Genomic DNA, 14,863 nt, shown 5'->3' with positions numbered 1-14,863 from the left:
TAGAATCCTGCTAAATGCAAATAATGTACACAATTAACACTCACCTCGACTTGTTGCGCTGCTTCTGGGCCATTGCTAGAAGGTTCGTTTTCGTTGATGGTGCTGCTGCTGGTGCTGGTTGGCGCACAAGTTGAACAAGCAATTCATATCACGTCGCTGGACGCAAAAGGGGAAGCTTTACTTTTTTCTGTGCTTTCTACTGTGACTTTCACTCTACGATCCGACGAACCGGACCAACCAACCCGGACTAGACGACCGGAGACACCCGCACGTTTCATACAATGGATATTTATAGCATTTCAAACCACACTTTCATACAACCACATCCACATACACACACACAGCACTCCCCCGGCGAAACTGGCACCCTGGGTAGGCCGTGTAACACTCAATTAACTTTAAATTCCGACCAAATTGAATCAGAACTTTTTCTCCCGCGTTTCCTCGACGTCACCCCGGGGGAACAACTTGCAACTTTGCTCCAGCCGGAAAATCTCTCTCACGGCGTTTCACGAAACCACTTAAACTATTCACTGGACTGTGAAACGTAAACTATTTATGTAAATTTTCTTCCTTTCTGCATCGAACCAGAGCGGACGACTATTGCACGCATTTCCGTATCCTAGCGCGAGCTAGTGCATGGGTGTGTGTGTGTTTCTGTATATTGGCTGGAAATTGCTTTCTGTTTTGAGAATGGGTCAACCAGAAAGAAGGGAATTTTTTCGTTCGTTTCTCTAGCACCCCGGAAGGAGTTGTCTTGCAGTTTGTCCTAGTTATTTCTATTGCACCTTGAGTTCGGAACCGTACTTGATTATTTTTATTGTATTTTTGTTTTTGTTCTCTCCAAAATCTATCGGATTTCTACCGAGATCGAGTTCATTTCATTGAGTTCCGTAGTTGTGGTTACACACCAGAAGCGACTGGCAAACAACAATCTTCTTTGTTTGAAATCAGATCATCAACCTGCTTTTTTACATGTTTCTGACAATACTTCACTTATTGCTTTTGTCGTAGCATGCTATTTTTTCTGTTTTCTATCCTCGATTTCCGGATAGTGTTTCACCGTCGCCACACAGTAAATCTTCACCATTCCAGGAGATGCTCGCTGGAGAATCTGTAACGAAAGAGAGATTGGGTGTCTTCCTATCAGAGAACTCGATTTCAAGAGGTTTTATTTCAAATTAAGTCTTGTGGTTTGTTGTTCATAAAACGAACTAATTTTTTTACACTTTTGGAAGCATAATCACGAAAACCAATCAACCAGATATTTCACGAATGTCTCACCATAGGTAATTGTGCAACATATAGAATTTAAAAATGGATTATGGTAAAGCTCGATTTCATTGATTTCATGAGTGCATTGCAACCTAATTATGAATGTTTACCATCCAATTTTGGGGCCCAATTACAATTGGTGATTTACTTTCCGAGCGGAACTCTTGCTGTTTAGTGAGTTTACTCTCTGCTATTGGACAGCAATAGAAAGAACGAATTGAATAAAAGATTCAAATCAACTCACAGTTAAGTGAACTATCAGGTGTACAACTTTGCTTCTGCCGTTTTCCGATAGGTGACTGTACTGGCTGAGGCTGGTTAAAATACATAGATGATAATGCTTTTAAAGTGAGTGTGTACAGTGCCTAACGAATTGTCATCGCCGTTTCAGTGACAGTTGTTCTTGTTTTCGTATTATTCACGCTCAAAAATGTCTGTTTATGTGCCCAATTCTCGCCATTTGCGGGAAGTTTTACTTTTCTGTTACAATTCGAAAAAAATGCAGCTGAAGCGCATCTAATGCTCTCAGAAATTTACGGTGATGCTGCTCTGAGTAAAAGAACCTGTCATGGTGGTGGAAGAGAAAAAACTTTCAAAGATGAACAACTAGAAGCATTGTTTGATGAAGATTCGTGCCAAACACACGTTGGGAGTGAGTTAGCAAGCCATTTCAAAACGTCTCAAGGTCCTGGGTATGATTCAGAAAGAAGGAAACTGGGTGCCGTACGAGTTGAAACCGAGGGACATCGAGCGCCGTCTATTTGTATGTGAGCAACTGCTTCAAAGACAAAATCGTAAGGGCTTTTTACACCGAATCGTAACCGGTGATGAAAAGTGGGTTCGATACGATAATCCTAAATGCAGAAAATCATGAAGAAAGCCCGGGCATGCTACTTCGTCGAAGGCAAAACCGAATATACACGGCGCCAAGGTTATGATTTGTATTTGGTGGGATCAGCTCGGTGTGATTTACTACGAGCTCTTAAAACCGGGTCAAACCATCACAGGAGATCGCCACCAAATGCAACATATGCGCCTTAGTCGCTCGCTAAAAGAAAAGCGGCCACAATATCAAGAGCGACATGACAAAGTCATCCTCCAACACGACAATGCTCAGCCTGGCGTCGCAAAAGTGGTCAAAAAGTACCTGGAAACGCTGAAATGGGCAGTCTTGCCCCATCCGCCGTATTCCCCAGATGTCGCCCCTTCTGATTTTCACCTATTCCGTTCGATGGCACACGGCCTGGCAGATCAAAAGAGGCCTCTTTTTTTCGAACCGGGATCCGAAAATTGCCGGAAAGATGGGAGAAAGTTGTCGCTAGCGACGGACAATACCTTGAATAATACATCTGTAAGCACTGTTTCTCAATGAAGCTTTTAATTTTGAAAAAAAAAACGTATTTAATCCACCTAGCAGTGAGATGATACTTTTTTTATCAATCCGCATGTATTTTTTGCATGAACATTCTTCGGTGTTTAAGTTTTCATGACATTATTTTAATGACCGTCGTTTTAAGCGATAATTTGAGATTTTAATCACTCATTACTCTGTAATGTTGAAACTGCAAATCGGATCGAATTTGAATCTAGAAGTGTGATAATCGATTAAACATGCCATGATATGTAAGTTCCACTTTATTTATTTATTTATTTTATTTATTTATTTATTATTGTAATATCCATCGGATACGAAATCTACATGGATATGGGTGGAGAAAAACCCATTTGAGTTGAACATAAAATATGTCATTCTCAAACGGGCGCAAAAACCACCATCTACTAAAAAAACAACACATAATAATTATCACAATACATCTAAAACTAATAGTCACATAACATTATTAAAAACAAAATACACATAATTTAATTAAAAACAAAAATTAAAGACTAGAAAAAATATCAAAACACAGAAGATCGTTTGACTTTACTAGCGAAGCGGCTGGATGATTCGCCAAACTCAAAAAGATCTTCTACAGCAGTGAATGATCGAATGGCAGCGGTTATCGGTTCATTACATCCAAAACTAGTTCTATGAAATCTTTGCTGAAGTAGAGTGCCATTCCGCAGGGTTCTGTTCGGTGCTCGAAAATTAATTTCGGATCGCAATTCCGGTGCATCGATTTCTCCGTTGATCAGTTTTGCAATAACTACTGCCTGTTGTATTTTACGGCGACGTAACAGCGATTCGATTCCGATTAGTCGACATCTATCCGGATATGGTGGGAGATTCGAGGGATCTCTCCACGGTAAATTCCGTAATGCTAAACGAACAAACCGCTTTTGAACTCGTTCAATTCGCATGCACCACAAGAGCTGATACGGTAACCAAACTGATGAAGCGTTCTCAAGAATAGGTCTAACGAGTGAGCAATATAATGCCTTCAAGCAATGAGGATCTTTAAAGTCCTTAGCGATTTTTGAAATAAATCCCAATTGACGTGAAGCTTTTGAAATGATCAGTGATCGATGTGAATCAAAGGTCAGTTTTTCATCCAACAATACTCCTAAATCGCTCACCTGGTTAACTCTAGTCAGAACAGAGCCACCAATACTGTAATTAAATTTCACAGGATTCAAAGTACGGTGGAACGTAATCACCTGACATTTTGCCACGTTAATAATTAGCTTGTTTCTGTGACACCAATCTACGAACAATTCTAGTAAATATTGTAACCGCTGGCAATCCTCTACGGTACGAACTACGAGGTACAATTTTAAATCGTCTGCATAGATCAATTTGCAGCCATTTGGCAAAGCAAATGAGACATCGTTGAAAAACAGTACGAAAAGTAATGGTCCCAAATTACTACCTTGAGGAACTCCTGAATTGTTCGTAAATTGAGATGATGTGCAGTTATCCAACTTCACTCGTAATACTCTACCAGTCAGATATGATCTTAACCAGGACACGAGCTGCGCAGAGAATCCGAGACGATATAATTTACAAAGAAGTATTTCGTGGTCGATTTTGTCAAATGCTGCTTTTAGATCAGTGTAGACAACATCCATTTGAGTTTTTTCCTCCATGCTAGCGATACACTTAGACGTGAATGTTAACAGATTCGTCGAAACTGATCTTCCTGGTATGAATCCATGCTGATCAAATGAAACGTAATTCCTCACTCGATCTAATATGGCATCACTTACAATCATTTCAAAAAGTTTAGATGAGGCAGAGAGACTGGTAATCCCACGATAATTAGCAACATTTCGCCGATCGCCGTCTTTAAACATGGGACAAATGTACGATTGCTTCCATATGCACGGGAATTTTGCCTGCTCAAAAGATCGACTAAAAATTGTACTCAATGGTTCAGCCAATGCACCAATACATCGATTTAAAACAACAGCGGGTAAACCGTCTGGCCCGGGAGAATATGAACTTTTCAACTTTTTTGCAGCGCGTGAAACCATCTCAGAGGTAACGATGAAAGTATTCAAACTAATTAGGTCAGCAGGAACATCAGTAACAGCAATTTCCGTCTCTTCATTTGAAGTCAGATTACTATGAAACACACCAGCGAAATGCCTGGCAAACAATTCACAAGATTCAGAAACTGATTGGGCAGCCTCATCCTCGAGGAAAACATTTGTAGGTACAGATGAGTTTTTTCTTTTCGAATTAACGAATCGCCGAAAACTACGAGGGTTACGTCTTAGACTAGTCTGCATGCGAAGTACATATGCTTTGTATAAACTAGCATTAAGAGCACGATAAGCATTGGCAGATCGATGAAAGTTAGCAACGTTAGAAGCATTACGTCGTCGAAGCAATTTGCGCTGTTTGGCATTACGCTCTCGTTTTAATTTGCGTAATTCTAATGTGCTCCAAGCAGGAGAAACGGGTTGCCTAACACGAGGTACATTTGACTCAAGCCAACGATTGATTTCGTCGAAAAGATCTCTGCCATATCATCGACATCACCGGTACCAAACAATAAGTCCCAATCGACATTGTTAAGATGATCGGACAAAGCAAAGAAGTCCACCAACCGATAATTCAATGGACGGGAGGCACTGCTATCGCTAATCGTCGGCAATTGGGTACTATCCGCAATCGTAAACAGTTGAATGGTTAGCGGCGGATGATGATTGTCCACGGGAAGCAACGGGTTAAGACAACGATCAACTACACAATCGTTAGAGCAAAACAAAAGATCGAGTGTTCGGCCTAGCAAGTTATACACCAGATTCCTCTGTCCGAGACCAAGGAATTCCATTCCATCAAGCAGTGTGTGACTAGCAGGTGGCAATTGTGAGGTACAGCAAACAATGCTATTGTTGCCCTTACTCCACTGCATACGAGGCTGGTTATAATCACCACACACAATAACTGTATCGTCATCCGAAGTTTTATCATACAATTCGTTCAAAGAAGCAATATGCTCATTGATCACGTTCAGATCCTGGGTTCGATCCGGGGGAATGTAAATAGCACATATGACTAGATTTTTACCTTTAATTTTCGTGGCGATAGATATTTGTTCCAAATTCTGTCCAGCCATCGTGTGTATCGTTTTACTAGTGTATCGCTGTGCCACAGCTATTAGCACGCCACCGAAGCGCGATTTATTACTGTTGCGTTGACAACGGTCGCATCGAAAAACGTTGTAGGCCGTCCCAAATAACTGCAGAGAAGTTATGCAATCGTCAAGACCAGTTTCAGTCATAATCACCACGTCAAAGTCACATTCTGCAGAATTCAGGAACAAGTCATCCATTTTCGTCCTCAATCCTCTAACGTTTTGGTAGTAGACCATGATATCATTGGAAGATAGTGGCTGCAAAGGACAATCATTGAATGCAGATAAACCGAACGATGCGTTCAAATACTCGCCTCTGGTGGGGGCCCGAAGGCACCCACCGTCCACTGAAAATCGCGTTGCATTTAAACCATTTCCGCTACTACTAATTATTGCTGTGTTGGAATCGTTGGTGGTGGATCGTTGGTGAATGGCCGTCTCATTGTGTTTTTTGGAATCTCAACAAACTCTCTAAATAGTAAACCAGTTGGCCAGCACGCAGCGTTAAGAGCTTGCTGCTTGTATGCTGGATCCAGACCAACTTTGAATGAGATGTAAGTCATGTTTGATGTGTCAATTCCTTTAGGTACTAGACGAATAACATCAAAAGGGGCTTCTAATTCCAAACAGCGAGCAACTATCTTCTGCACATCCTCATTACTGATCAACGGCTGGAAGCCTGATAGGTAAAGCCAAAATTTAGGTTGTGATGCCGGGGGTGTTACGAAAGGAACAGACAGATCACCAAAATCAATTTGGCTAGTACCCCGATTCGTATCTGGACGAATTGCTTCACCATTTTCACCACGACGACGCTTCGCATTGTAAGTTGGCCATATGGGTATCCGAGCAGGCGGCTTAGAACTTGAACTATTTGAGATACAGTCAACTTTTTTGCTAAGTGTTTCGACAATATCAGTGAGTTGCTGTATCTGCGTGTCAATATTGGTGTTGCAAGTAGTGGTGGGCACAGTGTTTACATTTAAGTCCGAAATATATGCACAAATGCTTCTGCCATTTAGCAGGTCCCTGCAATTTGTGCAAATAAACACTGCTTTACCTTGAGCAAACACCTCTTTACATGATCGTTACTCTCCGCATTGTTTTTTTGCCATGTTTGTTTTGATCGACGTTCGACAGCGAGCTGATATCAAGATGACACAATTTGTTTTACAAAGCGATGAACGACTATGTCAGCGACTGGTGCTAACGGTCGAAAGCACGCCACAAATTAGCCGAAAAAACAGCAAAATGAGAATAAATGGCAGTAAACTCGATGAATACTTTAATCACTTGCGGAAACGGATGCACAGCCGGTGACGATGAAAAAAGAATGGAAACAAATCCTTTCTAATAGCACTTGAAAATCGCAAAAACAGAGTCAACAAAGAACGCTCGTACTACTCCAGTTAAGATACACGGAGAATTATTTGTAACACACGCATTTGCTGATTTCGACGAACTGATTCGAATGGTTTATGGATGTTATGTTCTTCCAGCATTCAGTGCTGTAAGTAGTTTAAAACAATATAATTAAAAAAATTCTGTTATCATCTGGTTTATATATGTCATATTCGAACGATTATGTTGCCAAAAACGAGCCGTGCTAAAATCGGTCCGAGGCTAAATGTCATGAAAAAGGATGCTGTACACAGTCTTTTTGGTACTTAGAAACAGTTGTATGTAACAGTATAAAAAATCGTGTTTTCCGTTGCTCCCAAGCATTTCTTTGTCATACAGCGCTCAAAACTCCTACTGCTGGAATATGGGGAAAAGTCGTTTACACAAAAATTTCCATATCTCTGTTAAAAATGGACGGATTTTAACAATCTATGGCTTGTTGGATAGGTGTTACCGTGCGGAATCTAAGTCTGAAAACATATTTTGTTTTCAAGGTCAATTGTGACAGATACTGTAAAAAAACTCAAAAAGTAAACATCCGATCTCAAAACCATTCAATAGCGTTTTGGGTGACGGGGAGACCTTTCATTTGCGACTAGTTTGATCAAAATCGGTCCAGCCATCTCTGAGATCTCGACCTCTTAGTTGACAACACACATACAGACATACACACACACACACAAACACACACACACGGACATTTGCTCAGTTCGTCGAGCTGAATCGATTGGTATATAACATTCGGCCCTCCGGGCTTCGGAAAAATTTTCTAAAGTTTGAGCGAATTCTATACCTTTTTTTATATATATAAAAAAAAGGTAAAAAAGGCGGAAGCAAAGTTGAACACCTGATATTATAGTACTTCCAGTCAGAGCTTAAAATTGTCACGCATTCTCAATGAAAGAAACCATTCCAGCAGTCTCATTTTTATTGTTTTACTGTCTCATTCGTAAATGACCGACACCAGAACAAACAATGAGGGACGAAGCATTTTCGTTTCTCATCGAGAAAATGAGAGAGCATAATTGCCAACGTCACTCTTTCGTCTGTGACAAGACGAAACCAAACTAACGTCTTCAGGTAGCAACAGCAGAATTTCAATTCTCATTCTTTCATCGATGTATTGAAAATATGTGACGCTTGGCTATAAAAAGTGACTAAAATATGGCAAATCGAAGTAATTACATCCCAGAACTTCTTTGGAAACAAAAACTACTACAAATTCGAGCACCAACAGGTAAAAATTATTATGAAACCTTTTTCTGTCATTTTCGATTCTAACAGCTTCGGTTGAATATCGACACTGCATATGGGATTTTCACTGTAAACTGCAAATGACTGAAAGGGCAAATGAAAGAAAAAAACACAATTTTGAAACTACTGTCCCGCTTATGTCATTGACTGGACATGGATTTCGTTCTCATAGTTTGCAAGCAAAGCTGAGAGTGGCAGTAATTTCTAGTAATTTTCGTCTATCCTTCAGTCAATGAAAATGACTTTTTTTAGCTCTGCTTCCAGTAGTACTACTTTTCCTACTCAACTCTGGGAGTGATTTGAAAGAACATTCTTTTGGAAGATCTACTCTGTTATAGTTTTATTACCATTCGAACCAATTTGAAAAAATGTACTAATTTAAAACCAAAAGCAGATAATTTTCAAATAATTTTGTGAGTAAGGATTACGGTTAGTACCGTAGTGCAATTTAAGATAAGAAACAACATTAAAAGGAATGAATAACTCCCAGAGCAAAGCAAACTCTTTAATGACGATAACGAATAGGATAACGTTCTCAGTAGGTCGGCAAGCATCCAAAACGATCTCTGAAACAGAGCTAACCTCTGAATTGTTAATCCATAAACGAGAACTCGGAAGTTACATACAGAACTTCTCACGGGGTACCAAAGTTGTAAACCGAACAAACTTACGAAAAGATGGACTTTGAGCCCAAGTTTGCAGGGGCTGCGACTGTAAGGTATGTCTCTTATTTACATAAAATCGCTACTATTGATAAGTTTAATAGAGTTTTCTGAGTTGGCAAGCTGATTGTAATTGTGGATAAAAAACACTAATTACAGAGTTACAAAAGAGTTAAGAGTCTAAGAACGAAAAAATCGGTTGAAATATGTTTGAGAAATATATTTTAGTTGTATCAAATGGGAAGAGGAAAACAAATAGATCATGTTATGATAACTTTACGGCTTAAATTTGGTAAATTTGGTAAATTTGGTGAATTTGGTAAATTTGGTAAATTTGGTAAATTTGGTAAATTTGGTAAATTTTTTAAATTTGTTCACTTTGGCTATTGTACCAAAAGTCATCTAATTGTTTTGTGATATTATTTTGCCGATTATTCAACTTTCAATCAAAGAATTTTGACAAAATCGGATAATAATCTTTGGTTCGGCTTTAATAAACTGCAGAGGAAATAGTTCGACAAACCAACAATACTACAATTATAGCTACGCGAAAACTCGAAGTGCTTCAGTCAATGGCAGTCAATTTGTCCCGGGTTGGCAGTTCAATGCATAGGACGCTGGTCTTACAACCCAGTTGTCGTATGTTCGAGTCCCGACCTGGAAGGATTCTTAGTGTCAGTAGGACCCATAGTACTAGCCATGCAATGATTCTGTACACTAGGTATCGGCTGCGAAGTCTGTTGAAACAGAAAGGCTAAATTCCACAAAATGTAATGCCAAAACTTTGCTTTCAGTCAATGGCGAATATGAGGCTCCGTTCCTCAAGCCTAAACGCAGAAAAACAACAACTAGTTCTTCTGTGAGCATATCTGCTGTTGGATGTTTTCAGTGTAAGTTTCACATCAAAGAAGAGCGATTGCGTCATCCAGCTAAGTGGTGGTTAGCAATGGAGAAAAAGAAAACGAAAAGGGGACAACGATGGAGAACATTTTACAAAATCAGCCGTTCTAATGGTTCTAAATGTTAGCTTAAAGAACTATTAAGAATACTTCTTTACAAATCGAAGGTAAAAATCATCAGTTTAAGAAAAACCTAGAATAATTGTATGAGCTTCATGCTCTTTTCGCAGTAAAAAATTCGCATCAAAAAATTTCAAATGAAGCCAGCATTTGCTGCTTCATATTCGAGTAAAATGCTCCGAAAAACGCTCAAAATCGTAGAAAATACCACCTTCATTCAGCTGCTGGTCGTTTGCATGCGAGTAACAAAAAGTACATTTAATCGGTCCGAAAAACGATAATCCGAAATGAAGTAATCATGCTCAAAATTCTATATGTTGTTATTTTGGTAGCCGTTAGAACCGCTCTTTTGATCTACTATGTTCATCGTTCGCTCCGTTCGCAGTACGGTTTTCGTTTCAAACATATGCGGAAAATTGAGCAATGTATAAACACAACGAAGAGAATACATATACATTTCGACAGTTCTAAGAGCCACAAACGATAGTGTAATAATCCGCAATTCCGGTTAAATCATTTATTTCCTACCCATTTTCAGTGTTTCTGCGTAGAATCAAGCAAAGAGCTAATCCGATTTCTTCATATACATTATTTATGATTCTATGAAATCGATTCTCAATCAGAATAAGTGTCGTCACTAATCCATACGACGTCCATCTTCATGGGTGCCAAGCCTCGTTGCGGAACGTTAGCGCTGTAGGGAAGGGCACACAAGCATGTGGCAGATTTACTTGGTGCGCCGTTCGCCAAACGAGAGGCAACCGATTTGTTCGGAATTTTGCTCGTACAAAAAAATAAACAACTATTGTTGACTTCAGGTAGTGCAAAATTCGACCTTCGATACGAGAACTTGAAGTTTTGCTTAAGGAGCAAATGCATCTTGACATTAAACGTGTGCATTTACTTCAATGCAATAAGTCGAACAATGTTGTTTACATCCAGTTTTATAAGGAGTTGGATGCAATTCAATTCGCAAAAGATAATAACAATGTGCACTATGTGGAGCACGAAAACATTAGGTACAACATTCCAGTGCATTTGGAAGATAGTGCTATTGAAGTGCGTGTTCATGATCTTCCCTGAAGCGGCATCGATCCTTATATTCGAAAAACTATGCCCCAATACGGAGAGATTCTTTCTATCGAAAAAGAGAAATGGAAGAACTTTTTCCCCGGTATTCTAAATGGCGTACGATTGTTACGCATGCGCTTGAAGAGGCCTATACCTTCTTATGAGACTTTCGGTTAGGATACAAGAATCCCGTGCAAATCACTTGTTACCTACGACAATCAGATGGCCACATGTCAATATTGCCAAACAGCTGTTCACCACGGTAAGCCATGTGAAACACCAAAGGACAACGGTGTTTCCTTCACACCAATACCAAGCAACCCCAGTGCACCTGTGACAGCCACCAAGAACAATGAATCGGCTCAATCGGCCACGTAAAGCTTGTATGCAAATAGGCCTGAAAAACATAAATAAATTTAAAAACAAGTTTTGTTTCTCTTCCGAATTTTGTGACATGATCGCAAACATATTCCTTACTATTACCAGCAAAAACCAATATTCGAAAGTGGTAAAGTATAGACCATTTCACATTGTAGTAAATTAGTTTAAAAATTTTAGTAACTTAGTTAAGAAATATGAACGATTACGGAGACGAATTACGAGGATGACAGAAAAAAGTGTTATATAATAGGATATTTCTAGCAAATTTCCAAATATTTATTGTAAATGCCAAAATGTATGCCCATTTCAACAACCCCCCCCCCTTCCCCCCTCCCCATAGCTGCCGCTCCTGCACCTTTTCATAATATACACCATTTTACAAAGAAATAATGAAATTTTATTTGAAATGAATATCCATTTTTTAAGTGATCTGCCCCTTGTCGATAGCAGTCCTACGTCGCGGTTATTTCTCTAACATTACCTAGTACAATTTATTTTGTTGATTTCATTTTTGTTTTAATTCCACTATCTATTTTTATCATCCAATATCATGACATTTATTGATTCAAAATTGCCAAGCCAATAAATTTTGGTAAAATAAGTACTAAATCAATCAACAACATAGGCGGTTGATTCATCATTTTAGAAAACAGAAAAAATAACTTAAAAGCGCTTAGATTTCAAATTTTTTAAAAAGTATGAATTTAATGCTAAACATAGAAAGTTGCACAGAAGCTTAACCTTTGATTTTGTATATAACGACTTAATTCGATGTAACATAAGCTTGTTATAGTCGAAAGCATTTACTAGGTCGGATTTGTTCCACCTCACCTCACCTTAAAAGAAGTTTTACCCCTCCCTTAAACCGTCATGACGTAAACTAATTGTCGTATCTAATGATAATCTGAAGGCTGCTGCGATCAACATTTCACCAAACAGGAATTTGTGTGAATCGGTTAAACTTCTTATTAAAAAATCGAGCCATGTTTGTTTTTCTTTTCATGATTTCAATTCATACGGAATAAAAAAATCACTCAAGCAAGTGAAGATGAATTGCTGGACCTTCCGTTGGATTTTGCCCAGTAAGTTTTAGGCAGCCTAACAGATCGGCTGAAAAGTTCGTATCGTTTCTATGAGAGGGCGTCACTAGAATTAAATACATACCATTTTCAGTTAGTACCAACCTTCAAAAGATACGTGAATAAATTTGACAGCTGTCTGATTATTAGTTTGTGAGATATTGCATTTTGAGTGAAGCTACTTTTGTTATTGTGAAAAAAAATGGAAAAAAGGAATTTCGTGTGTTGATGAAACACTATTTTTTGATGAAAAAAAGTGCCACCGATACCAATAAATGGCTTGATGAGTATTATCCAGACTCTGCACCGGGCGAAGCAACAATTCGTAAGTGGTTTGCAAAATTTCGTACTGGTCATATGAGCACCGAAGACGATGAACGCAGTGGACGTCCAAAAGAGGATGTTACCGATGAAAACGTGAAAAAAATCCACAAAATGATTTTCAATGACCGTAAAGTGAAGTTGATCGAGATAGCTGACACCCTAAAGATATCAAAGGAACGTGTTGGACATATTATTCACGAATATTTGGATATGAGAAAGCTTTGTGCAAAATGGGTGCCGCGTGAGCTCACAATCGATCAAAAACAACAACGAATTGATGATTCTGAGCAGTGTTTGGAGCTGTTGAATTGCTCCCTCATCCACCGTATTCTCCAGATTTGGCCCCCAGTGACTTTTTCCTGTTCTCAGACCTCAAGAGAATGCTCGCTGGTAAAAAATTTAGAAGCAATGAAGAGGTAATCGCTGAAACTGAGGCCTATTTTGAGGCAAAGGACAAATCGTACTACAAAAATGGTATCGAAAAGTTGGAAGATCGCTATAATCGCTGTATCGCCTCTGATTGCAATTATGTTGAATAATAAAAACGAATTTTGGCAAAAAATGTGTGTTTCTGTTAAACGATACGAACTTTTCAGCCGAACTGTTACATGCACGAAACGACCGAAATTAGCTCTGCGCCTAATTCGTACTACTGTTTTTGAATTAGTTAATTTTAACAACAAAATTTCCAGAATAACTATGAAATGAGTCAAAATTGAGAATTCATTTTGCTGAAAAAAACTCTTACTTTTAGAGAATGTGTTTAGTTGGGGAATATCCTGGACACAAACCAGCAATATTTCAATCCAACATGAAATTCTCATTGACAACTAATTTTGTTATTAAAATCATAAAATTTTTTTCTATTTATCTATCACCATCTATCTATCATTACTGAAGGACATTACAAAGAAAACAAAATTGAAATTGGTTTTTTTTTTTTTTTTTCATAAATACGTTTATTTCTTAAGGCAGTTTACATAAGTTTTTCTTCGCCGTAGCATCACTTTTACATAATATTCTTATCCTAATTTAATTCTAACATAGTCACAACGTTTTGAATTTATTAAAAAATATTCTCTTATAGCTTAAATATCATCTTAGGTAACTCGTCATTAATTATGAAATCTACTCGGAAATATTATTTGAACCAAACGATTACCTTCTATAAATTATAAAATAAGCTGTTTTTTTGACATTTTGTTGATAATTTCATAAACTGTTTCGAGTTTGTTTGTATCATTACATAATTTTTATTCTAATTTAGCTATTGGTTGAACTCATGGACGCAGCTGGGATCAGAACTTCAAAGGGGCCTTTATTAAATTGAAACTCCAATTTTCTTTATGAAATGATAAATAAGTTTCATGTATGAAAGGTCACGACAAGCAAGAATGTCTCGAACTGGGATATTGGATAGTCTACCTTGGGTACGCAAAGAATTTATTAGTTGAGATCTGACATCACGATACTCCACGCATGTCCAAACGACATGATCAATATCCCGATAACCTTCTCCGCAAGCACAATGATTAGTCTCGGAGAGCCCAATTCGAAGGAGATGTGCATCTAACGTGTAGTGATTGGACATGAGTCTGGACATCACACGAATGAAATCTCTACTCACATCCAGTCCCCTGAACCATGCCTTTGTCGATATTTTCGGAATAATTGAGTGCATCCACCGACCCAGATCATCTTTATCCCAAGAAGCTTGCCAGCTGGCAAGTGTTCTTTGGCGAGACGAGCTATAGAATTCGTTGAAAGCAATTGGTCTCTCTAAAAATTTCACCCTCAATAGCACCACGTTTGGCTAAAATATCGGCTCTTTCATTGCCAGGAATGGAGCAATGAGCCGGGACCCAGACTATAGT

At 38.6% G+C, this 14,863-nt stretch overlaps 1 protein-coding gene across 3 annotated transcripts in view; it reads right to left on the bottom strand.

The window, feature by feature from the left end:
* LOC131430893 (protein O-mannosyl-transferase TMTC2) overlaps window positions 1-14,863 on the bottom strand; it is a 720,087-nt gene that overhangs the window by 684,046 nt on the left and 21,178 nt on the right. For 2 of the 3 annotated variants that reach the window (XM_058596143.1, XM_058596144.1), the window contains exon 2: window positions 45-1,114. In XM_058596143.1, coding sequence (XP_058452126.1) covers window positions 45-73 — 29 coding nt within the window. In that variant the 5' untranslated portion in view covers window positions 74-1,114. Of the gene's footprint in view, window positions 1-44; window positions 1,115-5,731; window positions 6,828-14,863 lie in introns of those variants that run through there. The other variant, XM_058596145.1, reaches the window with a different exon arrangement.

The sequence above is a fragment of the Malaya genurostris genome, chromosome 2, assembly GCF_030247185.1.
Source record: "Malaya genurostris strain Urasoe2022 chromosome 2, Malgen_1.1, whole genome shotgun sequence".
NCBI lineage: Eukaryota > Metazoa > Arthropoda > Insecta > Diptera > Culicidae > Malaya > Malaya genurostris.
The sequence above is the reverse complement of the archived record's forward strand: the minus strand, read 5'-3'. Positions and strand labels throughout refer to the sequence as shown.